At 42.0% G+C, this 25,524-nt stretch overlaps 1 protein-coding gene across 1 annotated transcript in view; it reads right to left on the bottom strand.

The window, feature by feature from the left end:
* MUSK (muscle associated receptor tyrosine kinase) overlaps window positions 1-23,133 on the bottom strand; it is a 68,577-nt gene extending 45,444 nt beyond the window's left edge. Inside the window, exons 1-5 of the mRNA XM_061631899.1 lie at window positions 22,909-23,133; window positions 16,475-16,601; window positions 12,068-12,219; window positions 7,241-7,368; window positions 6,437-6,578 (exon numbers count right to left, since the gene is read on the bottom strand). Coding sequence (XP_061487883.1) covers window positions 6,437-6,578; window positions 7,241-7,368; window positions 12,068-12,219; window positions 16,475-16,601; window positions 22,909-22,987 — 628 coding nt within the window. The 5' untranslated portion in view covers window positions 22,988-23,133. The remainder of the gene's footprint in view (window positions 1-6,436; window positions 6,579-7,240; window positions 7,369-12,067; window positions 12,220-16,474; window positions 16,602-22,908) is intronic.
* Between the last annotated feature and the right edge of the window lie 2,391 nt (window positions 23,134-25,524).

Raw genomic sequence — 25,524 nt, 5'->3', positions numbered from 1 at the left:
TATTTTTTTTACTTGGTTTAAATTGTTGCAGCAAAAAGAGATTTGTCAAATGAATCAGCTTTAAAGAACTTCTGGGTGAGCTATAACTCTTCTCTGTTATTCACAAAATTAACAGCTTATCTCTGTTTCTATTGCAAAAAGCTGTCCTGGAAGTGCATTCTAAATATATAAACAGAAGAGGGATTTCTATTCCGAGGAGAAAAAAATAAAAAATATGAACTTTGGAACATTATATTGTCTGGGACTATTCTCTTTTTGGTCTATTTTATTTTGACGAATCTGCTTCTTCACGACGCCACTAACTGTTTTGATGCTGGGAACTAAATTTGTTTTGTATTCTTGAACATAGAGAGATAAGGCAGGCTGCTCTGTTTATACTGTGATGTCATCAAGCCTGGAATATTAACCCAATTGTTGCTGAAATAAGAAGTGGTTCTTCTTTATTTTTGTTTTGTTTTGTTTTCGTGGTTTTAAAAATGGCAATCAAGAAAGTGGCTGAGAATCTGGAAGTAATTATGTTTCAGAAAATAATGGATGAGATTGAGATAACGAAACAAACCCTGCGACAGGGCAGTAAGGAGCTGAAAATTGAACTGAGCAAAATGACGCAGGAGCTTAAAGAAATAGGGGATCCTGTGAGAGAGGAGAATGAGATCAGAGATGAGAAAAGAAAAAATAAAGGGAAGATACAAGCCCTGGAGATTGGAACAAATGTGGAATTGGAAAAAGATCTGGAGTTTATGGATATTAGAAATAAAATCTACTGTTTGGAATTTAACGTTATCTCTGAAGAAATTAATGAAGATATTAGAGATAAAGTTATCAATGGCTTGGATAATTTTCTGGACTGGAATGACGTGATGAAGCTTGATATAGAGAAAATCTATGGAATTAACTGCAGCCATGTGACAATGGAAAAACTCTTAAGAGATGAGCCAGTGCATCTTGTAAAAAAGAAGAACAGAGATAATATTTCAGCAACTTATTCAGAATCGATGGCAAGAAAATATTTGGGATAGAGGAAATTCCCATCAGACTCTTATTATATGACTATGGCTATGACAGCAAGATTATTATGGAATACTGATAATGGAAGATTGGACACTGAAATTACTGGACTTAACAGGACTATTGAAGATGGAAGATGGAATTAATATGGATAATGGAATAATGGCTATTGAAATCATTGGACTTAACAGATTTGATGAGATGGATTAATCGATATGTTTATTTGGACTATGGTTATGACAATACGATTATTATTATTATTAACGAGATGGATTAATCGACATGTTTATTTGGAGAAAAATTGATAGATATATTTCTTAAAGAATTGAAACCTCTCTTTGACTTTTTGTGGAAAGAATAAAGTAATGTCTATGAGATTTGATGATTAATTAAGATAACTACTGGAGGAAAGTGATTTTATAATATAATTTAAGAGACAGGATTGTTATATATTGTAGACCTATAACTGATCTGTGACAAATGGGAAGTCAACATTTTATTTTTTTGTTTAATCATTTTTGTTTTGTTTTGTTTTTTGTCTTTGAATGTTTTATGATTTTGTTTTGTTTGTTTTATGAAAATTTGAATAAAAATTATTGTAAAAAAAAAAGGAGTGCTGGATTGGCTTCACCAATGCATTTGTACCATGCTGATCTCGCTGCTACTTTGCCCCTCCCCATCTCTCTCCTGGTAAGCTGTAGCAACACTGGGGATGGGAAGTCAGGTAAGCACGATCACTGCCCCATCAACCGCTACTGCATCCCAGAATCTGTTGCAATGCCTCAAAAAATTCTGGGTTGTGACTCTCCGATTATATTCAACCTCTGCACCCTCTGTAATACTGCAAAGAATACTAGGATGCAATGCTCAGACTGAATGTTAGTTCACTGTGCAGCTAAACATTACTACCCCAAGTGCTTGAATTCTTTGTAGCAAGGGTGGGGAACCAGTGCCAACTCCAACTCCCATCAGCCCAATCCAGCTTTGCAAAAGGTCAGAGAAGATGGTGCTGTAGTCCAACAGTATCTGGAGGGCCACAGGTTCCCCATCCCTGCCTTGTAGAATCAGGCCAGCCCTGATAAATCATGTAGACTAGCATATTCATTTATCAGTAGTGAAAAGGGGTTCATACGACATGCATTCCACCAGTGAATTATTAGAAGAAATCCTTGCAGACAGAGGCAGCTATAGATATAGTAACTTGGGATTATAAAAAATGTAAAATAAAACAAAAAACTTCTTTAATCCAATGTATCTATATAAAATCCGGGTAATACAATGACTCATTTCTGTATACACAGCAGTAAATCCCCAAAGGCAAGTGCATGCAAGGATAGGATGTGTTCAAATTACCTTCCCAAGGAAATGAGTAAGGAAGTTCTTTTCATGCCAGTGCTGAACCTTGTTCTATGCACGCAAGGAGCTTTTGGTCACAAGGTAGGCCACGTCTCTTGGCTCAGCTGTCATTTGCATCTGATGCGTCTAGTCCATGAAAGCTTATGGCATAACCATTTTTTTAGTATTAAAGGTGCCGCAGAACTCTTTGTCATCTAGGGACAACTGGGGACTGGAAATGTCCCATGAATGATTGTACAAAGGGGTTCTGGAGAATACCAAATATAGGGACCAGCTGCTCTTTTATATCATGCAAGAGTTGCATAGTGCTTACATAAAATCCCTTTTGTTTAATTCTCCAGGCTCCATCATGTGTAAAGTTTGCAACAGCAAATATTACAGGGCTGAGTTAAAGAAACATTCTGCATATCCATCAGAATTTGACAAGATACTTCAAAATAATAATAATGAATAAATAAAATTATAAAACAACAACCCCAACGTTTTGAAGGGGTGCTCAAATCTCAAAGTGTATCAGGAGGTCAATTTATTGCTTAGCAACCTGTTGTCAAGTACACAATCAACTTGGACATTTTAAAAGAAGTGGAGGCAGGAAAAAGCTTATGTAGAAGAAGTGCTGGGTGGATTGAGCCCAGCACTGCTTAGAGGCCAAAGATACCAGCTGAACAGTGAACTAAATAAAATCTCACTTTGATCTAAACCAAAAATTCCTTTGTTTCCAAGGTTTCCATGGACACAGCATCAGTAAGAGGTGAACTATGTATTGTGAGGAAAACATGGGCATGTTTTCCTTGTATATCAGATACAGACACAGGGAGTTACGGAGAGGGAGAAGCAGATACATAACAATTTCCCACCACCAATGATTCTCCCCTGCAAATGCACCCGAGGCTGTATGAATTTATTTTTCCTTACTGGACTCCAACACTGGAATTAACCCCAGCTGAGGGGGGAAATAACCTGATGGAGCATTTTCAGGGAGAGAATTGGCTAGTGGAGGAAGAATTAATCATCCACCCACTGTCAATTTTCATGTACAAATGCCTCCTCCACCTCCCACATTCTGTTAAACACAGCAAATGAGGGTTTGGGAATATACTTTTGCGAACTTAACATGCAATTTGCCCTCAGTTTAATGCAAACATTTATCTAACTTCCCCATATATCAGGAGGAGGAGGAACAGTTCCCACACTTAAGGAAAGAAAGTCATATATTTCACAATGTACACCTATCTTAAATGTAGGACATATTCATGCCACAGACTTTAGTAGGTTTAACAGTCATTCCCTGAAGACGGGGAACTGGACTTCAATGGGGTGGCCACCAAGGCTGTGGAGTTGGTACGCCAGACCTTCGACTCCGACTCTGACTCCTCTATTTTTCTACTGTCCGACTCCAACTCCTACTCCTTCATAAATGGCAAATGTATATTAACTAGTAATAACAAATTTACTGTAGTAAAATGGTAGCACAAGGCATTTCATCACCACCACGTGAATCCAGAGCTTGGAAAAGTTACTTTTTTGAACTACAGCAAACACGAGCCCAATCCCTGGGGCTGATGGGAGTTGTAGTTTAAAAAAGTAACTTTTCCGAGCTCTGGATTCACGTGGTGGTGATGACATGCCTTGTGCTACCATTTTACTACAGTAAATTTATTACTAGTTAATATACATTTGCCATTTATGAAGGAGTCGGAGTCGGAATCGGAGTCGGAGTCAGAGTCGGTACATTTCTACCGACTCCGACTCCACCCAAAATTGCTCCCAACTCCGACTCCACAGACTCCACAGCCCTGGTGGCCACTCTAAAAGAATTCTTAGCACCTTCGCCAGACTACAATTCCCAGGATTCTTTGGTGGAAATCATGACCCTTAAACTAATATAAAACACATATTTGTATGTAGCATAGAGATACCCATTCTGTAAGTCATCAGTCCTTCCCTGATTATCAATCATAAACGTTATGTGTGCCCAAATATAATTAAAACACAAAAAAATACATGTGAATATGTATTTTGTGGGCTTTACTGTGATTTTTTTCATGACCAGTTTCTATCTCACCCTTGAGATAATCCCACTGGCGTCACTTGGTTTATGTCTGGAATGTATTTAGTTTTGCGAAATGATCCAAGTCCTATTACATCCAAACAGACTTTTACCATTCATTTTGATGGATCCAGGAATTTCACCTTCAGCTGTTTCAATGCTAGCATAGTCCTGCAGTTATCAATGAGGCTTAGGGTTGCCAGGTTCAGGGCCTGAGACTGATCCTGTATCTTTAGGAGAAGAGAAAGTCAGCCAAGTGCAGGTGTTTTTGCAACCCTGTAATGGGAAAAACCACAAGGTGAAATTCTCCCTTCCCCCTGTATCTTTAAAAGTTGTGCAGGGGGAAGGGAGAATTCCACCTTGTGGTTTTTCCCATTACAGGGTTGCATGAACACCGGCACTTGGCTGACTTTCTCTTCTCCTAAAGATACAGGATCAGTCTCAGGCACTGAACCTGGCAACCCTAAATTGAGGCTGCAACTGCTTACTATAAATATCCCACCTATGTGCTTCATAATAATTGTTATAAAGGCCTCTGCTTAAAACATGAACTTTATTAAACCATGCAATATGTGTGCGCAAAAGGGCAGTTTGCATAACTGTCAAAGAGTTGCTGTTTTCCAGTGCAGTACATCCATATATACCAATTTATCCTAGATGACTTCCAAATCATTCAAATAGTTGGAAATTTGGATAAATGAATTTACATTCATACATTTATATAAATGAGGTTACATTTATGCTACTCTATGCAGCAAACACAGAGAATGAATTTGTATAGGGCGGTGGTTAGATTAAATAAGGTTTGATTAATGGGATTCTATTGAGCCAGTGTGGCTTAGTGGTTAGGAGACCAGGGTTCGAATCTCCACACAGCCATGATGCTCACTGGGTGACCTTGGGCCAGTCACTGCCTCTCAGCTTCAGAGGAAGGCAATGGTAAACCACCTTTGAATACTGCATACCATGAAAACCCTATTCATAGGGTTGCCATAAGTCGAAATCGACTTGAAGGCATTCCATTTTTTTCCATTGAGTATACAGTGGCTTTCACTATTCTCCAATGCCAACTTTCTCGTATGTTCTCCTTTCTCGTATGTTCTCCTTTCTCCATCAATCCCAATAAACAATGTTAGTGTCATCAACCAAATAGAGTTGAAGGGTTGGAATATTGCCACTTCAAAGATCATCAATGTTATATTCACTAACACAGCACAGATGGACTTTTAAAATACCTCCATCTGTTGCATTTCTCTCATTAGGAGCTGCACAGCAAAGAAACTGATAAAACAGATGAATATTTTAAGTTCTCAAAACAAACAAACCCTGCATACTCCGCAATTTTAAAAAGGCAAATGACTTACTTTCATGATCACAGCTTAAGTGCAATACTTAACTATGCTGGGAGGCAGGATTAAAAACAGGAGCTGTGTATTCACTAGCTGGCCATGCTGTGGATGTTTACAAGGCTGAAGTGTTGATTCAAGCCTTGCAGTGTTGCAGTAAGCCACGGGAGACCCAGTAAGCCAAAATTTCAAAGCAGTTTCAAAGCCCAAGCCAGGGACCTTGTGCCATCAGTCAGAGGACTCTGATGCTCTATATTTTATACCATTTGTTTGTTTTAGTAGTTTAAAACTGCAACCTGCCTTGGCAATATATACATGTGTGGAAAACTGGTATTCATCAGCTGCTACCAAGTACATCACTCCAAAATACCTTGGAACGGCTCTAATTTATATCCTGTGTGCAGAAATGGCATGAGAGGAATTCACAGATATATGTTCCTGGAAAAGTTTCTTTATTCAGAATTTCCAAAAAACAAAAACAAAGCTGAGCTGATAGGGCCTTCACAGAACAGACATGCTGGTTAGCTCTTAGGTCACTCCTGAAAACTAAACTAATCTGGGGGGGGGTTCCCCAAGACTCATCTTCCACATGTCCCCAAACATGTGTTTCCAGTCAAAAGCTCATCAAAGGATGAGTCTACAGCTGAACATTTTGTGCGCATATGGGCTCACTCACCTTCCACTTCCAGAACTACAGGTTTTGAGCAGGCTGTCCCAAGGCTGTTCTTTGCCATACACCAGTAGTGACCACTGTCTTCTCTTCGAACATTATGAATTCTTAAATTGCCCGATTCAAGAATAGCAATCCGAGCATTTTCCTGCCACAAAAAAATAGGCCCAGAATGAGAAGGGAAGGAATTTGCTTTATGTCAGGAGTGAGGAGCTTTCAGGCTATGGGCTGATATATATGGGCCTTTTGAACCAAGTGTGACCAGCTTACTTCTGCCGGTTTTCTCGGTTGCTTCCTGATGACAGACAAGCCAGTCGTTAATACAAAAAACTTTATTAACAAGAAAACAAAGGGAAAGGCCTAAGCCATGGCTGCACAGCCTTCTATTCTCTCTTAACTACAGGCAGGCCCCGCTTATACGGCAGGTTCCGTTCCAGACCCCCGTCGTAAACTGGAAATCGCTGTAAAGCAGAACCCCATTGAGTATAATGGGGCGTGTTGCACAAAAATGATGCAAAAATGATGCAAAATGATGCAAAAGTGGCAAAATTGGCTTTAAAATAGGGAATGAAAGCCGCCGCATCAGTGGAACGCCAGGAAGCAAAGCACCGGGAAGCGGGGCCCTACTGTACACACATTTTTCTTTCACTTTCCCCTTCCTTTCCCAGGGACCGGGACAAAAATACAAAGCTTTGTATAAGGGACCATGGTGAAATTTTAAAATTTTGGGGGAAAGAAAAACAATAAACTAAACACCCTTTTGCAACAGCATCTCACACAGAAATCATACGCCTGCAAAGGGGTGCTCACCTTTATAACATTTTCTCCTTTGATCCATGATACTGAAGGTTTGGGGTTCCCCACTGTAGTGCATGGAAGAACAGCCTTCAGTCCTTCTATTACTTTCACATTTGAAGGTGGGCGGGTTATTTTGGGTTCTAAAATGTACAAGATCAAAAATGAGATGGAGGATTACTACAGCATATTCAAAAGGCACATAACATTTTTTTAAAGGGACAACAGACCACTTTTTCTGTCACTATTTGTGCTATCAGTATTTTTCCTTTCAGGGGAGAACAGAAGCAACACTTTTTAAATGAAGATTGCCCCAAATCCCTGTGACGCAGGAGAATGAGAAGACATTTGAAAAGAGACAAGTGAGAGGAGGGGATTGAATGCTCCATGCTCACAGCCTCTCCCTCAGGTTGTTTTTCCCTTACCTGGGCTCATTTGTAGGTTTGGAGCCTGATTGGGAGGAAACTACAGATACATGTTAAAAATCTCCCCTTGGAAGTGCTGTTGAAAGAGGAAATTCTTTAACAGGTGCTATATGATACATAATGGGAGGGAGTTAAGGGTAGGTGCCACCACCCTAGGGACTAGGGTTGCAACGTTCAGGGCCTGAGATTGATCCTGTATCTTTAGGAGAAGAGAAAGTCAGCCAAGTGCAGGTGTTCTTGCAACCCTGTAATGGGAAAAACCACAAGGTGGAATTCTCCCTTTCCCCTGCCCAACTTTTAAAGATACAGAAGACCTCTTGGAGGCTGGGGGCCTGGCAACCAAGAGGTCTTCTGTATCTTTAAAAGTTGGGTAGGGGGAAGGGAGAATTCCACCTTGTGGTTTTTCCCATTACAATGTTGCAAGAACACCTGCACTTGGCTGACTTTCTCTTCTCCTAAAGATACAGGCCCTGAACCTGGCAACCCTACTAGGGACAGAAACTTCTGTTCTCTCTGTTTCCCATTTTTCAAATTTTAAATTCAGTTCTCCACATTTCTGCAGCATTTGCAATTGTATAAAAAAAACCCTCATGCAAATTCTCCAGCATTTTAGTGCACATTTCTCCTACTTAACACATTTTGTATGCAGTTTTGACAAATGTACACATTTCTGCAATCATATCATGTACTTTTGTATGTTTTCACTTATATATTCATATTTATGCACACTTTCCCCTAAATATGGATTTTTGTAAACATTGGTTGGCTGGTGTCATAAAATTCAATTAAGTGCAGATTTTGAAGGATGGCTATGTTTCAGTTCTCATATTTTTTTCAAAAGGTGAGAAACTGATAGATTCGTCTTTAAATGCTGAATCAAATTCTTGCCTATCCACACTAAAGGCCCAATTCTAACATTGTGCAGAACAGATCACCTGATGATAAGATGGTATGTGCAGGAGGCCCCCTCCTGCATTGAAACATTCATTTAGGTTCATGTTCCCAAGATGTATAAAGCTTTGTACACCAAAACCAACACCTTGAACTTAGCTCATTAGCTTATTGGCAGCCACTGCAATTCTTTCAGCAGTGGTGTAACATGGTGGTGAAAGTCTGCCCCAGTAAGCAGTTGAGTGGCTGCATTTTGCACTAGTTGCAGCTTTGGGGCCAACCTCATAAAGCATATTACAGTAATCCAAATGGAGGTTGCTGTCCTGCCCAGAGCCCGTCAACGGAAGCGGAGGCGAGACTGGTAATAATTCTTGTTTAATTAAAGTAACGGTTACATCAAAGGCAGTGCATTTCATAGATCTAACTAATCTGTCTCACTACTGATGCTAACTAAGCATGCTCTGCAGCGTGTGGAGTAAGTTGACTCAGCACTTGGAACAGGGGTGCGCCGCCTTAAATAGGGAAGGTCTTTGTCCATCATCTCTGACTTCTCTGAAGGTCCACCTGACCGACCCGCTTCTCGCGGCGTCTCATGCAGGGTGAAGGGGGACGAGCCTCCACCTGTTCATCGGACAATACAGGCTTGCTAGGTGCCGGAGTGACCTCAGGGGGCAGGGCCGCCTTTGGCGGGGAGATGTTTGAAGTGTCAGGCTGAGTGTCCAGGGGGGTTGGTGTTGGACCGCAAGAGATGTCTTTCCCCAACAGCTCCGCAGGGGTGTCTGTAGGTGGAGCGAGCTCTACTTGGGCGGGAGGATCGACCATGGGAACTAACAGGCTGTCGACTTCACCCCCTTCCTCAATGTCCTCGAAACCCTCTCCTGCCTCTGACTCTTCCCCCGATCTATCTGGGGGAGTGGGGGTGCCAGCAATTCCAGTCCCTGCTCCCCCTGGGGCATCTGGGGCTCAACAGTTACCAGCACATGGATGACAGGCTATCCCACTCCAGAAGCTGTATGACCAGCCCACACACAGTGCGTTCATCTTGCCAGCAGGATTCAGAGTCACTTTGTTGGCCGTCATCCAGCCCACCACTGCATCCAGGCAGCAACCCAGGATTGCACAGCTTTACCTAATTCAGATGTTACAGAGATCCAGAGTTGGGTATCACCAGCATACTGAGGATATCTCATCCTAAAACTTCTATTGACTGCTCCAATGGCTTCTTGTGAAATATCTTTGGGGACAGGATGGTAATCTGCAACACCCCACAGCACAACTACCAGGGGGCCAAGAGATTATGACCCAATGCTATTCTCTGAAATTGGCACTGGAGATAGTAAAACAATGCACCCCAATGCTCATCGCATAGAGATAAGGAAGAGATCAGGAAGATACCATGGTGCACTGAAAATAACCGGGTTGCACTCCCCCTGCCCTTCTCCCCCCTGTCATTTTTTTCACTTAAAATTGCCCCTCTACCCTCCTCATTCCACTTTTTAAAGTATTTGATCATGACCCACATTTGAAGGCACAGGTCCAGCAATGCCACATGTAGTTTTAAAAGAATTCCATTAATGCAAACCAATTAACATCATATTATTTTTCTTCTTTCACCTTTCCCTGTACTTTTTGTATTGTGATGATAGTCAGTATTAGTCCTTTAAAGACAGACTTCTGAAATTGGATACAGCACTGGGTATTTTGCTGAAACCTGAGGATGAACTCCGATAGAGCAGGTCAATGCATCATTAGGACTAAGGTGCCCTGACCTTTTGTCAGGTTTATCTGATGGAAGGGTGGTGGTGGATAAATTGGTAAAAATACTGTTTTCCTGCAAAGTTATAATGTTTTTTGCTTTAATCTGATACCTCATTTGTCTCTATGATCTAGTAAGTGATGCATTTTTTAAATGTTGTGACAAGCCCTGGGACCTTTGGGTGAAGGGTGGGCAATAAATTTTAACAACAACAAGAATAACAATAACCAAAGCTGGTATTGTATTCAATATAGATATCACAGGAGAACTAGACAGTACTGAGTCAGTTTCAAGGTCATTGTATTAATTTACAAAGCCCTGAACAACTTAGGTCCAGAGTATCTTAAGGACAGTTTGAACCCTTATATCCCAGCTTGATCACTGATATCATCTGGAAGAACGTTATTGGTTGTCCCCCGAGTTGGTGAGGCTCATTGACACAAAACCGAGTCTTTAGTATCATCAGCCCAGTCCTATGGAATGCTCTTCTAATAGAGATTCAGCACGCATCTTCTATTTTAACCTTTAAATGTTTGCTGAAAAACTTTCTATATTGCCAGGCTTATGCAGACAATTAAGAAAACATCTTCTGTAATAATTAGCTGGTGTGATTTTAATTTTAGTGTGGTTTTTATTGTATATTTATTGTATATATATATTGTTGTAAACACCTTTGATATTTTTAATGAAATTGCAGTATGCAAGTATTTTGATACATAAATAAAAGTAATTTCACCTAGCTGGGTTTTTAATAGAGAACTCAACATACTCTGAAGCACCTTGCCTGGACCATTTTACCAGACATCAGCAATCTTGGTATGTAATATCTCTAAGGATTTTATTAACAGTGCTATCTAGCCCTCGTCATCATATTTAATTTATATTTAATAAAGAAATACCGAAGTCTGATGTCTGAAATGCAGCGATTTGTCTTCCAAGTCTATCGGTTGCATCTAATGACTTCTACAGATGTTTCATGGACCAATATTATTCTTAACATTTTAAATGCTGGAGTTAGTAGTAAATTGTTGGGGGTTGCAATATCAGTTGTATTACGCAGGCTATCAAATCCTATTTCCCATTTGGGAATTTTCATACATGAGGATGAGAAATCATGGTAACAATTAATCTCAAGATCTTCCTTTATGTAGTGTTGATCATACAATAGATTTCTCTCTCTTTTTTCAATATCAGAGATTTAGCCTGCATTTCTTAAAATTCAGGTCCTAACAACCCTCTGCCAAATCTACCCTACGAAGAGAAGTTGGAAGGGTCTTTGCTCTCTCTAAAATAAGTGGTGGCCAGCAAAATACAGCTGTTATATGGAGGGCTTTAATTCCTTTCACTGGGAATTGAGCTTCAGAATGCATAAGTTTCCTGTGACTCAGTTCCAAAATGAAATGTCAAGGAAGCATATATATTGTTTTTTAAAAATACACATTTTAAAGATGTCATATGATTTACTGGACTGCCATTTGGAATTTGATTATCAGAGGCATGAATGTCATAAACTGCTGAAAAACATGTATAGGAATATGCTGTAAGTGATCTTGACCACACATCCCCAAACCTGTGTTTTTCATAAGGCAACTGACACATCTATGAGCAATTTTTTAAAAACTATCCCAAGCCATAGATGCACCCTGAGGAGGGAGGGAGACTGAAACATGAAATATGATATGACTCAAGGCAAAGAAAATATTGCTTTGCTTTCTTTTTCACATGAGGACAAAACTGATCTTTAATTCCGTACAATGTATGTATACTCACTCATTTTCACCTGCAACGCCCCACAACTTTCTGCTGGTACCCCTACTCCATTGTTTGCTGTGCAGCAGTAAACCCCATCATCGCTATCCTCCACACTCAGAATGGTTAGGAGCTGCCCATTTTTCTCTATGCTATACCGTGTGTCAAAGAACCTGAAAAATACATAAAGCGCAGATTTAAAAGGCTGTGCATTCTAGCCCTGAGCTTATTCAAAGCAAGCCCAAGGCAAATTTTGAACCTAGGGAAGAAGCCGTTTTAGTTAGGTATAATGGATTCCATGCTGCCAATCTGTCTCTAAGCGCTGCCCAAAATTAAAAGCATAACGCTTTCTGAAAATTAGGGTGATGTAGAACATATTTTGTTGCTGGGAAGAGGCCACAGCTCAGTGGTAGAGCACGTGCTTTGCACGCAGAAGATCTTAGGTTCAGTCCCCGGTATTTCTTGGTGAGACTGGAAAAGCCCCCTGTCTGAAACCCCCAAGAGCACCTGCCAGTCAGTGAAGACAGTGCTAACAGTTTCTGAGTTTGTTGATGAGTTTTTTCACCAAGTCTACAACAACCAGTAGGCTGCAGCTTATCTATGCTCCCTGACGACTGTGCCTGAACAATATACACTTGTTGACGCATGGGTGCTTATCACATTCACATGTGTACACATAAAAAAGTCTCAGGTGTACAGCTGTAAAGGTTGCATGTGAACATTGCCGTCACCTCGCTGTTTTGGACTTTCCAGCACCGCCCTTACGTAGACCTGTAGGACTATTGCGACAGCCGAGACTTGGTGCCCAGCCTGGTGCCCCACGAGCTGATGGTGGCCATTGGGCTGCTTTGCTTATTTCTGCTGCTTAAGCTCAGCTTGAGATCTATGAGTAGGAGCTGCAGCTGGACTTATAGCGCTTCGTCGCTTATCGTCTGTGCCTTCTCTTGCTCTACGCGGTGGACGAGAGCAGCAGCCGGGTCGCCTTCAACAAAGCAGCAAAGACTGGATTGCCGTTGGACTTGGGGCATCTTGGTACAGTTTTAGGGGTGGGGGGCCGGCCTGAGAGGCGGATAGGGAGTGGGATATGTGCAGACCAGAGGGGGGTACCGTGGGGAGGTTGGGGAGCTATGATATTAAAAAGCTAGATCCTGGAAAGGTGCAGGTGGCAGGCCATACCAGTATAGGGGAACAAGGGATAGATGCATAATATCCATCCCCTGTTCCGGGCCTGTCCATCACCAGCAGATTACTGAGGGACACAGGACTCCGTCCGACCTTCGACTGCTGTTGTGTAACGCCAGGTCTGTGGTACAAAAGACAGCGCTCGTCCATGATATGATCCTGGATGAGAACGCAGACCTGGTGTGTATTACAGAGACCTGGCTGGATGAGGCCTCGGCTCCTACGCCTGAGGCCATGTGTCCAGCCGGTTTCTGTTACGCACAGCAGCCGAGGGTTGGTAGGCGGGGAGGGGGAGTGGCAGTCATCTATCAGGGGTCCTTGGTCTTCACCAGACCCCCTCTCCACGAGACCAAGTTTGTTGACTGCATGTACTGGAGGCTGGGCACAAAGGGCAGTTTAGGGATTCTGCTTGTGTACCGCCCACCCCGCTGCACAGCAGACTCCCTGACCGAGGTGCTTGAGGTGGTCTCAGGTGTACGGATGCTCTCCCCCAACCTATTGGTTTTGGGGGACTTCAACGTGCACGCCGAGACCATCCTCACTGGAGCCCCTCAGGATTTCTTGGAAACCATGACTTCCTGGGAACTGCACCTTAGTAATACAGGGCCCACCCATGTAGCCGGTCATGCTCTTGACCTTGTGTTTGTCTCAGGAGGGGAGGGAAGTGCTCTGAAAATGGGGGCGGTTTTCTCTAACCCCGTGTCATGGTCAGATCACTATCTGGTGAATATAGACCTCTCAATGCCACACACCCTCCGTAGGGGACAAGGACCTATTAGGATGGTCCGCCCCAGACGCCTGATGGATCCTATAGGATTCCTGAATGCGCTGAGGGATTTGGAGCCTGCTGAAGGATGCCCGGTCAAAGCCCTGGTGATGGAGTGGAATAGGGAGATCACTAGGGCAGTAGACCGGGTGGCTCCGAAACGTCCTCTCCCCCTGAATAGAACTCAGATAGCACCCTGGTATACACCACGGTTGCGGAGTTTGAGACAGGAGGTGAGACGACTAGAGCGCCGGTGGCAGAAATCTCGCTCTGAAGATGATCGGACACTGGTTAGAGCAGCAATAGCTGCCTACCAGGTGGCAATAAAGGCAACAAAGAAGGGTTTCTTTGCTGCCTCTATTGCGTCTGCAAAGTGTTGTCCCAGGAGGTTGTTCCAAGTGGTCCGAAGCCTGGTCGGTCCAGTTGCTCAGGAACCCATGGAGCATTCTAAAGCCTCTTGTGACATATTTGCTAAACACTTTGCCGATAAAATTGAGCGCCTGAAGAGCATGATTCTGTACGCCGTGGACACAGGAAGTGAGCTAGAGTCGGCCAGCGGCATCCTGGTCCGGTGGGATCGTTTTCAGCCTCTTCTCGCTGAGGAAGTGGACAAGGTGCTCTCTACTGTGAAGCCAACCACCTGTCTGCTGGATCCTTACCCCTCATGGCTCATTATGAGCTGTAAAGAGAGACTGAGCAAAGGGATCAAGGCAGTGGTAAATCCTTGGAAGAGGGTGCAATGCCATCAGCCCTCAAGGAGGCAGTAATAAAGCCCATCTTGAAAAAGTCCTCCTTGGATCCCCAAGAGTTAAATAACTTTCGCCCAGTCTCTAATTTACCATTCTTGGGCAAGGTGATTGAGCGGGTGGTGGCCAAACAGCTACAGACACACTTGGATGAAGCAGATTATCTAGATCCATTCCAATCGGGCTTCAGGACTGGACATGGAACTGAAACAGCCTTGGTCGCCCTGGTGGATGATATGAGGAGGGCGTTGGATAGAGGAGAATATACTCTCCTAGTCCTCCTGGATCTCTCAGCGGCTTTTGATACCGTCGACCATGGTATCCTTTTAGATCGCCTGGAGGGATTAGGAATAGGGGGCACTGTTTTACGGTGGCTCTGTTCCTATCTCTCAGACAGGCACCAATGGATGGCATTGGGGGATGAGGTTTCAGACCCTTGGCCTCTCAATTGTGGAGTGCCACAGGGTTCTATCCTCTCCCCCATGCTATTCAACATCTATGTAAAGCCGCTGGGGGCCATCATCAGGAGGTTTGGGCTGCAGTGTCACCAATATGCGGATGACACTCAGCTCTATCTCTTGTTTAAGTCCTCACCAGAGTTGGCTGTGGATACCATGTCCAAGTGCCTGGACTCCGTAAGTGAATGGATGGGAAAGAATAGGCTGAAATTGAACCCCAACAAGACTGAGGTATTGCTCGTGGGGGACAAGAGAGGGTTGGGAGATATAGACCTGGTGTTTAACGGGGTAAAATTGCCCCTGAAAGACCAGGTCCGCAGCCTTGGGGTCATTCTTGACTCCCAGCTGTCCATGGAGGCTCAGGTTTCGGCAGTGAGCCGGGCGGCTTGGTATCAACTTCATCTGATACGGAGGCTGCAACCCTACCTTCCTGCCCATCTGCTCCCACGGGTGATTCATGCTCTGGTCTCCTCCCGCTTAGACTACTGTAATGCACTCTATGTGGGGTTACCCTTGAAAACGGTCCGGAAATTACAGCTGATACAGAATGCGGCAGCATGTTTGATTAAGAACAGCTGTCGCCGTGATCATATCACTCCGGTGTTAGTAGATCTACACTGGCTACCAGTTGTCTACCAGGCCCAATTCAAGGTGTTGGTGTTGACCTTTAAAGCCCTATACGGTTGCGGCCCAGTTTATCTAAAGGAGGGCCTCCAGCATCACCATTATGCCGCCCAACCAGATCAGCCACACAAAACCTTCTCTCGGTCCCACCAGTTAAAAGAGCTAGGCTGGTGCGGACCAGAGAGAGGGCATTTTCGATTGTGGCCCCTGCCCTCTGGAATTCCCTTCCTTTCGATCTGCGTCATGCCGCCTCCCTGATAGGTTTCCACCGGGCCTTGAAGACCTGGCTGTTCAGGCAGGCCTATGGGATTTCTGAGATGGGTTAGCTTTTAATGCTGTTTAGTTTAATTATTGAATGTGGTTTTCTGGTTTTATATTGTATTTCATTGTGTCAGTGTACGTCGCCTAGAGTGACCGTTAATTCGGCCAGATAGGCGACTCATAAATAAAATTTTATTATTTTATTATTATTATTATTATTATTATTCATGCGTGTGGCATGCTGCATGAGCAAATAAAAACTAGGATGGGAAGTAATAACTAGTGGCCAAATGTTGGGCAGTATTTGATGAATTCTGGAGTTGGTTATCATCTCTAGTTCATTTGTGGAGATACTGACATACTGTTCCTCTTTTGCCCACATAATTCTTACCTGATAGGAATGTTATTACGTGTCCAGGTAACCTCTGCCTGAGGATAAGCCACTACTACACACTCAAAGATGGCCACTTCTTCGACTTGGGCATCCAATGTTTCAAGAGGAGTGCTGATGATGGGGGCTACAGACAGAAAAGAAGATGGCTTGAGAAAATGAACAATATTCTTGATAGACTCTTGAGCTCAGTGAGAAGAAGAACAAGCCCCCAAGGCAGCTCACAGCAGTTGAAAAGACAACAGCCATTACAACAGACTGAAAGTTATCAAGTTGAAGGACAACTAAGAAACAATCTGAAGTAACTAGTAATGGGGGAGAAATTTGATTCAGTTCAGACTTAAAGGCACACCTACCCAATTCGCACTCTACAAACCAAAATGCAAATCGAAACATAGCCATCCTTCTAAATTTATGTCTCCTAATTTTGCAACACAGTTCTCTGGTCACGGAATGTGTTCAAAAATGCATATATTTGTGAAAACAACATACAAAATACAATATATTGGGGGAAATTGCTTTGCAAAAATGTGTATATTCAGAGAAGTTCGCACAAAATCACTGAGGAATTTTTATAAGGACTTTTTAAAAATATGCACACTGATGTGGAAATATGGAGAACTGTCCTTATGACTGGAAAAATGAGAAATCGAGAGAAAGCTGAAATTGATAGGTTTGCACATCCCTAGTAATAACAGCGTTATTAAGCAGCTAGCCAAGGAAAATGATAAAAACTCATACAAGCAACCAAAAGGCTTTCAGAAAACATTTTATAAGACTTTTATACGTCTTAACTGTTTTCCTAACAGCCTGCAAAATGAATGCCTTTTTGCATCCTACACTGTAATATTCTATAGAGAAAGTGCTACATACATATATACATAACTATATATTATTTTATGTATATCACATCTTTGATTAAGTGGTTCATACATTTTTCTAACTAGAAAATACATCATATATAGACAATTCTGTTATTTATTGCTATGTGTCAAATCTCAGAAGGTGTTCATTTTTGGAGCAGAACCTCATCAGATATCTTAAGATGAGGAAGATAGATCTCTTGTGGGAGTAGGTTCTCCCTGAGCCTAGACCATGTATGACTTTAAAGACAAGCACTAGCAACTTGAATTGCACCTAACTGCTTGGGAGCTAATGATGAGCTAATGATGATCTTCTCAAATAGCTCTGATGGGCATCCATTTAATTCTTGGGCCACTGCACTCTGAGCCAACTGAAATTTCCAAACAATTTTTGGTCAATTGTAAAATACTTCTCTGTGTCCTGCGCATGTAGGGATAATTTATATAATTACAACACTAAGCTTTTAAATAGTACACCTGATTGTAAATATTCATGGATTTTATCTCTCAGTAATCCTTTCAACAGTCCCATAAGGTAAGCTAGCATTATTATCCCCATTTTGCAGAGGAGGACTGAGGCTGAGGAAAAGTAGCTTGCCAAAAATACCTAGTGAGTTCATGGCAGAGGCCACATTTAAACTGGGGACTTTCTGGTTCACAGTTCCACCTGTTACCCACAATACTACAGTATCTCATTTCACTGCACTGAAACCATGGCTGAGTCAAAACAGCCCCCAGCTACTTCACCACTAGTTTGTAGCTGCAAAGAGACCCTCTTTGGGTTATTCTGTAATTGTCCACTGGTCCTTGGCTAATATCAGATTCAGCATTATGTCCAAAGCCAGATCAGAGGAGAAACGATTCCTTCTGCCTTCATTCTGGCGTAGCCGATTAAAAAAGTGGTGCCAACCAGCTGTTGGAAGCATAATCACCACCATTGCAGTACCACAAACAGATGGCTAGGAATATACAAGTAAAGGAAGCAGAGAGACTTTCATGAAACGTTTCACACCCACACAGCCCAAAGCAATCCTTTTAAACCTTAAATTTCATTGCAGAACATCAACCCTAGTTAATATTTCATTTATAAATAACAAGAGTGTGATCCCCAAAATTACACTGATCTCATCAATGTTATTTTACCTTTCCTTGAATTTCCTACATGTTTTTCTTTTTCTTTTCTTATACGAGATCCCCCCATTTTGTGCCAAATTTCAGTTGAGGCAAAATTCACAGGCAACTCTATGAAATATCCTTGTTCCATAGCAACATTAGAATACAGCTAAGGATGGATCTATCTGTGAATTTTGGTTTCTCTCCATTTCTCATTCTTCCAGTTTTTAACACCACATTTCTGCAGCAATCTGCAATTTTTTTTAATCGTCACCAAAAATTGTCATTATATTCACCTAAATTTGTCCTAATATTTAGTTTTGACTAATACACACATTTTTACAGGTGATTTTCTCTAACATAATGCATCTTTAAGTTATTTTCAAGAATATAGGCATTTTTATGTACACTTTTCCCTAATACATGCATTTTTGTATACATGGTTTGGTTGGAGAACAGCATCGCAAAATCTGAAGAAGTGTGAATTTCAAAGGATAGCTGTGTTCCAGTACACAAAGTACAAATTAGGTAGTTTCTTACTAAATGCAAACAAAATTGAATTTCTCCCTCATCCTTAAATATAGCACACACCTATTTTCTTTTTCTTTGAAAGTGTAGCAGATTTTGTGATACAACTAATAAAGACAAATATAATTCTCTGTTTAATCCAAGCGATATGTATTGCCTGAAAGAACTGTAAATACTTTTATATGACGTCATAAAGTTATGATTAATGGAGATCAGAAGGGCACCTCCTATGAATTCTTTTTCCTCTACAAGTTGCACTCTGCATACAAAAGTATTCTGCGAACAATTCTTTCAATGTATGTTTGCCAAAGACATCCATCCAACGCTTGGCATACAAGATATTGTTGACAGCTGTGTTTTGTATTTTCTCTGCAGGACACCACAGGGAATGTTACAAATGGTGAGGAGAATCCCCTGACCTTCATGGAATGCCAAAACATTGCCCCTCTCATAGATAAATTACAAAATCAGTATCATTACAAAGAATGAGTGAGAGGAGTTGATGCATGAGAGTCAAAAAGACCTGTCTCTTAGATGGACATCTGGATGGATAAGATCTGAAACAGGAATGGTCAAATGGAGGCCCAAGGGCTGGATTTAGTCTCTGATCCATTTTATCTGGCCCATGGCAGAGCCCCTAAATTCCACAGTGTTGCATTTAAAAGGGTCTAATAACATGTTGCTAGCTTTCCACTCTTTATTTTATTCTGGGCCTCTGACTTTCATCGTTAGAGCTGGAGATTCCACTAATGAGATCTCTTTTTAGGATGTTATTTTGAACATACAGCTGAAAAGGTAAAGTGTGAATGCAGCAAAATATGTGACTGCAAGGGCATAAGGTTTACACATAGGTAGGTTGGCTGCTGCTCCTTCTCACTGCTAGTGATGTTACCAAATATCAAAGTAACCCAGTTTAGAATACAAATTTGGCCCATTCATGAAGTGCACCAATATTCTGAACAGGGCCAACCCCCCCCCCCGAGTTCTTCTCTGGCTTGGATTGAATTTCCCTGCCCTCCCACTGACTCTTCTCCTTCCACCCAATTATTCATGTAGTGGCAGGGAGGACTGCCTCTTACTCTCTTCCTTTCACCACCAAAACACGAGAGGGGGGAGCAGGAAGGGAGAAGAGAGCCCTCCTTTGCTGCCACCATCATCTCCAAAGCATTGACATCAGTGGGTAATGCAGCAGCGAGGGGAGGGCATTTGGATCACTGTCATATTCCTGACTATGTCCATTAGATGCATGATGGGTTCTGAGCTGGGTTCGGTAATGGGCTTGGAATTAACTGAGGTATTTTCTGATCTATCTATTTGGGGGGACAGTAGCTTGGTTTGCTAAGCTCAGTTCCGATTCACGCTGGGGTGGGGTAGGTGGGATCCACCCATCACTACTCAGGTTTTCTGCCATAGGAAACAGATCATGTGATGGTAAGAGGCAGGATCCTTTATGTTCTTCAGGGCCCTTGGGATCAAGTGTTCTCTCATTAGAGCTCTGTACCTAGCTATTGCTGAGCCAAATATCTGTAAAAGCGGTACAAGGCGCTCCCAGTATTTTCTTGACAGCTTGCTTACATTCTAAAAACCTTGTATGATACATGATGATCTATGTAATCCTGACATTCTTTGGCTTTCTCAATGAAAAAAAATTCAACAAGAGTGTTTCTTTGAGAGATAGTAACTCCTTCATGGAAAGAGTTAGGAAAAGAATGCCATCCTTTTCTTTGGGTTCTATCCAACTAAACTGTTGTGCACAGGGAACAACTTCTGCAAGCAAAACAGAACTTTTCTTCTCCCCCCCCTTGTGCCCCCTGCCACAACATTTGCTCCAGAGGGTTGGGGAAAACTCCAGTGCAGATTTAGGTGGTTGCACAGAGGTGGGGAGAGAGGGGACGTTCATTGCATTTGTGGAAGTCATTCCTTATTCAGAATGATTTAATTGGATACAACTTTTTTTCCCATTGCTGTGAGCCATGCATGGTTAGTCACCTGCAGCAATGTGTTTCCATTGGACACACTTGGAGGGGGAATGGGGCTGATCTGCCGATCGGCTGCAAAGTGTATTTGACGTTGAATTTTTTAAAAGCGCACTCAAGCTGATCCCAAATGGTTTTACGGTAATGTTTTTACTAGCTTTGGCTATGGGGCAGTATACAAATGCAATAAATAAAATAAACAAAAAAGGGCTGGGGTTTGACCAGCATCATGTGCTCCCATTTTCAGAAGAGAGACACATTGGAACTGGCAGAACAGTAAGTGTATCTGTTACCCCCCCTCTCTTTTTGGCACATAAACAACAAAAAAATCCTGTGGCACCAGTTTTTGTGGGTCAGGTTAGGAGCTCATGTTTTTCACTTGTGACTCGCCCTGTTCTATTTTCTAAGCTGTTGACAGTGCTATGCAGTTGTTTACACAGTCTTCATGCCAGTATTTTAATTAACTTCATTCAAACATTCTGTTTGGAATATTTGTGTAAATCTTCCTTCCACCACATGAAAAACCATTTATATGTATTCATCTCGAACTGGTAAAAACTATTTGCATAACCAACAGCCCTAGAAGCCAAAGTACATGTTACATGCAGCTGAGTATCTCTTTCACCCAAGACTTTGGGGGGGGGGTTACCTAAAAAGTTGCTTGGGAGGCTGCAACCAAGAGCAGAAAAGGGGACTGGAGGAGGGGCTGCCAGTTCTTTCCCTCTCTGCTGTATGAGCATCCAAAACATCACCCATCATGCTGCTTTTCCAGCTATATGGGAAAAGTTACAGGGTCGCCATATTTCCCTCTCATGGGAGAGAAAGACACGCGAGGGGGAAGGGTGCTGAGCAGACAAAGGGTTAAGCACTCTTGTTGTCCACTTCCTATTTCAGCCTCCCAGAGTTGTATTTAAAAAAGATTAGGAGGAAGAATCACAGAAATGTGTAGCTTGGCCCCTAAACAGACCCTTAATCTGCCAGTTGGAGTCAGTCATCGTTTAAAAAATTAAACTAATTTATAGTTTAAACTTTGGCTGCCCCATACAGATATAGTTGGGTAGGATAATATTGAATGTAATTTAATATATTTAAGGGATATAATTATAAATCTTCAAACACAAACATTGGTATACAATATATAAAGCAGGTACAAGCCCGACTGAAATTAATTTGGCAATGTCATTCATTGTTCACGGGGCTGCAATCACTATTTGTATCTGTGTATATGAAACATATACAGCCACATGGGGATATCAATCTGTCTATGGATCTGTATTTAAATGCATCTTTTAAAATGTGTTTTCTTTCAAAATATGCATTTCTAAATGTACTTGGAAATGTAAGACGTGTTTAATGTATGTTTTTGAACCGAACACTGCATCAGAGCATTCAAGAAGCACCAAAGCCAATGTATAAATAACTAAGGTTGTAGTCCTATGCATACTCAACTAGGGGTAAGCCCCATTGTACAAGGTGGGACTTACTTCTGAGTAAAAATGCAGAGGATTGCACTGTAGATTCTGAGGATTGATCCCATGCAGCCTGATCATATGTGTATTTACTTACAGAGCAATTGATCACAGAGATCAATGGGACTTATTCCCAAGGAAGCATTCACAGGACTGCTGGCTGAAGCATATTCTGCTAACAGCAGAGGAAAACATTTTCTGTTTTAACACTTGTGTTTAACATGATACGGAGGATAAACAGACTTCCCACACAAACAACGCAGCGAAATTCCTTCCTCCATCAGAGCACAATTTATGACAATTTGTAAATACAAAAGAGAAACATTTCTTCCACGGTTATCCTTCAAAGGCAATTACAGATGCAACCGCAGGAGAAAGGAGTTCATTCATACAGATTTCTGTGGCTTAAATATTGATCCCAGCCTACGGAGTAAGTATAAAACCAGTGGCCAAACCAAGAGAAGATGGACATTATTTACACCAACCTTTAGGGAGTTTCTCAGCTAAGCTGAAGGCTGCAAGAGTGAAGATATGTACAAGCGGAATGTTCAGCAAGTCTTTCATGATTAATCCAGGAGGGAAAAAGAAACCCGTCTCCTTCGGTCAAAGACACACATATTCCTTCGTGGCTGCTTAATATTAAAGCATGTTTTGTTGCACCGTTCCTTTCAGCCACTGACCCTGCTGTGGGTACTAAGTATAATCAGGAATTCTCAGACTTGGCTGCAGTGATGGACATGACCAGCTGCTGCATTTCCACTTAGGTCAGTATCAAAATGTGGGGGCTCATGAAACAAGAGAACGCAAATCCCTTTAGAATTCCTTCTAAGCAAACAAGTCAGGAGCACACAATGCCTCAATGCCTTTCTAAAATAATAGCTTGACCCAGTACAACAAAAAGTGCTTTGCTTCAACAAATAAGCTCAGTGTTCTTCTTTAATATTCTCTGCGTTTAAAATCTCTCTTCCCTGCTGGACCAGACTAATGGTCCATTTAGTCAAACACTCTAGGAAGTGCCAAGAAAGCAACACCCTTCCTATGAATGCATGCAGCTACCTTGTACTGGGTCAGGCCATTGGCGAGGGATGGGAGAATCGGTCAATTTAAGGTTCTCTCCCTTTCTCATTGAATCCCAGTCTTAAATTCAATCCCCACAGGTTGTGATGTTTTAAAAAATCCTCATGAAAATTCACCAGCATTTTACTGCGAATTTCTCCTATGCAATTTTAGCTAATATACATATTTTTGCAAAGCATTCTACATAATCTAATGCACTTTTCATTAATATATGCATTTGTATGTACATTTTACCCCAGTTTATGCATGCTTGTACATATTACTTGGCTGGAGAACGGCACTGCAAAAATTTTAAAAACCCTGCAAATTTCAAAGGTTGGCTGTGTTTCAGTTGTCATATTGTTTCAGAAAGTGCAAATTAAATAGGTTCACCTTTAAATGCAAACTGAATCAAATCTCTCCCCCGTCTCTGCCACTGGCCTGCCTAGCCCAATGCTGTCTATTCTGATTGGCAGTAGTTCTCCATGGGCGCATGCAGAGTGGTCCCCCTCATTTAGATCCTTCTAGCTGCAGATAATTTCCTCTTTACCCCAGCATTTGATGGCTGAAGTGGACTGCTCTTGGCAACCTGAAGATCACGGATGAAATAATATTTTTAACTGAGTTTTAGAATGTTTTCAAGCATGTTTTGGAATGTTTATAATTGTAAATTGTTTTGGAATCTTTTAAGCTCTTTTTAGTATGCTTTTCTTTTTCTTGTTAAATTGTTTTGTTTATGTTTGCTGCCCTGGGCTCCTTCAGGAGGAAGGGTGGGGTATAAATTAAATAAATAAATAAACCTAGTATTTAATGAGGCTTCATTAAGCTACCAAAGTTCATCCTTTCCTTTTTATCTTAATTTTGATTGAGATTCCCCTGCTCTCTGTAATCATATACATTATTAATGAACTCATTCGCCAAATGTTAATCCTTATGTGGCCAAAAAGGGACAAACAAAAGGATAGCATTAACAGGCTTGGAGGACGCTAAGGTTTGCAGAAGGACTAAAAACTACATTGGGAGGGACAGTAGAGCAGGGACCCCAGAACAGCAGAATGAGGTCAGACCATGCTCAGTGGGCATGAATTCTAATTGACTTTGAGGAGGGGAAATGACCATTGATCACAGTATCCTCCTAGACCAGTTCCATAGGATGGGTACTGTTTTACAATGGATGGGGATTGGGGATTACAGACACTGTTTTACAATGGTTCCATTCCTATTTGCAGGGTCGTGTTCAGAGAATAGCACTGGGAGACTATGTCTCGGTCCTTGTATTGCAGGGAACAATTTTTTTGCCAATGCTGTTTAACATCTATATGAAGCTGTTGCAGTCATTAGGAGTTTAGGAGCAAAGTGTCATCAGGACTCTGATGGTACGCAGTTCTATTTCTTAATAACATCTGAGTTAAAAGAGGCAGAGTATGGTCTGGAATGTTGCCTAGATACAGTTGTGGAATGGATGAGAGCTAATAAACTGAGCTTGAACGCTGGGGAAGACAGAGGCATTGTGGGTGAATGGTTCATGTGTCTGGGAGATTGGCTAGTTGCCTGTTCTGGATGTGGTTACTCTCCCTCTGAAAGAACAGGATTATAATTTACGGGTGCTTCTGGATCCATCTTTGTCACTTGAGGCTATGGCTGGTGTGCGACTACAGCCATTCTTGCTCAGGAATAGCCTGGCTGCAGCGATTCATGCATTGGTAACCTCAAGACTTGCAATGCTTTCTCTGTAAGGCTATCCTTGCACCTGGTCCTGAAACTCCAGCTGGTGCAAAATGCTGTGGCTAGACTGTTGATGGGGACAGACTACCGCCAGCACATAATCTCAATGCTTAAAAGCTTGCACTGGCTGCCCATATGTTACCAGGCTAGGTTCAAGATTCCTGTATTAATTTACAAGACCCTTAACAACTTGGGTCCAGGATATCTTAAGGAATGTCTGATCCTTTATATTCCAGTGTGATCACTGAGATCTTTGGGGGAGTCTCTGTTGGTGGTCTCCCATGGCTCAGATGCTAGAAGCTGTGCATTCAGTGCAGTAG

This window comes from Rhineura floridana, chromosome 1 (assembly GCF_030035675.1).
Source record: "Rhineura floridana isolate rRhiFlo1 chromosome 1, rRhiFlo1.hap2, whole genome shotgun sequence".
Lineage (NCBI taxonomy): Eukaryota > Metazoa > Chordata > Lepidosauria > Squamata > Rhineuridae > Rhineura > Rhineura floridana.
Note: the sequence above shows the minus strand (reverse complement) of the source record. Positions and strands in the feature narration are given on the sequence as shown.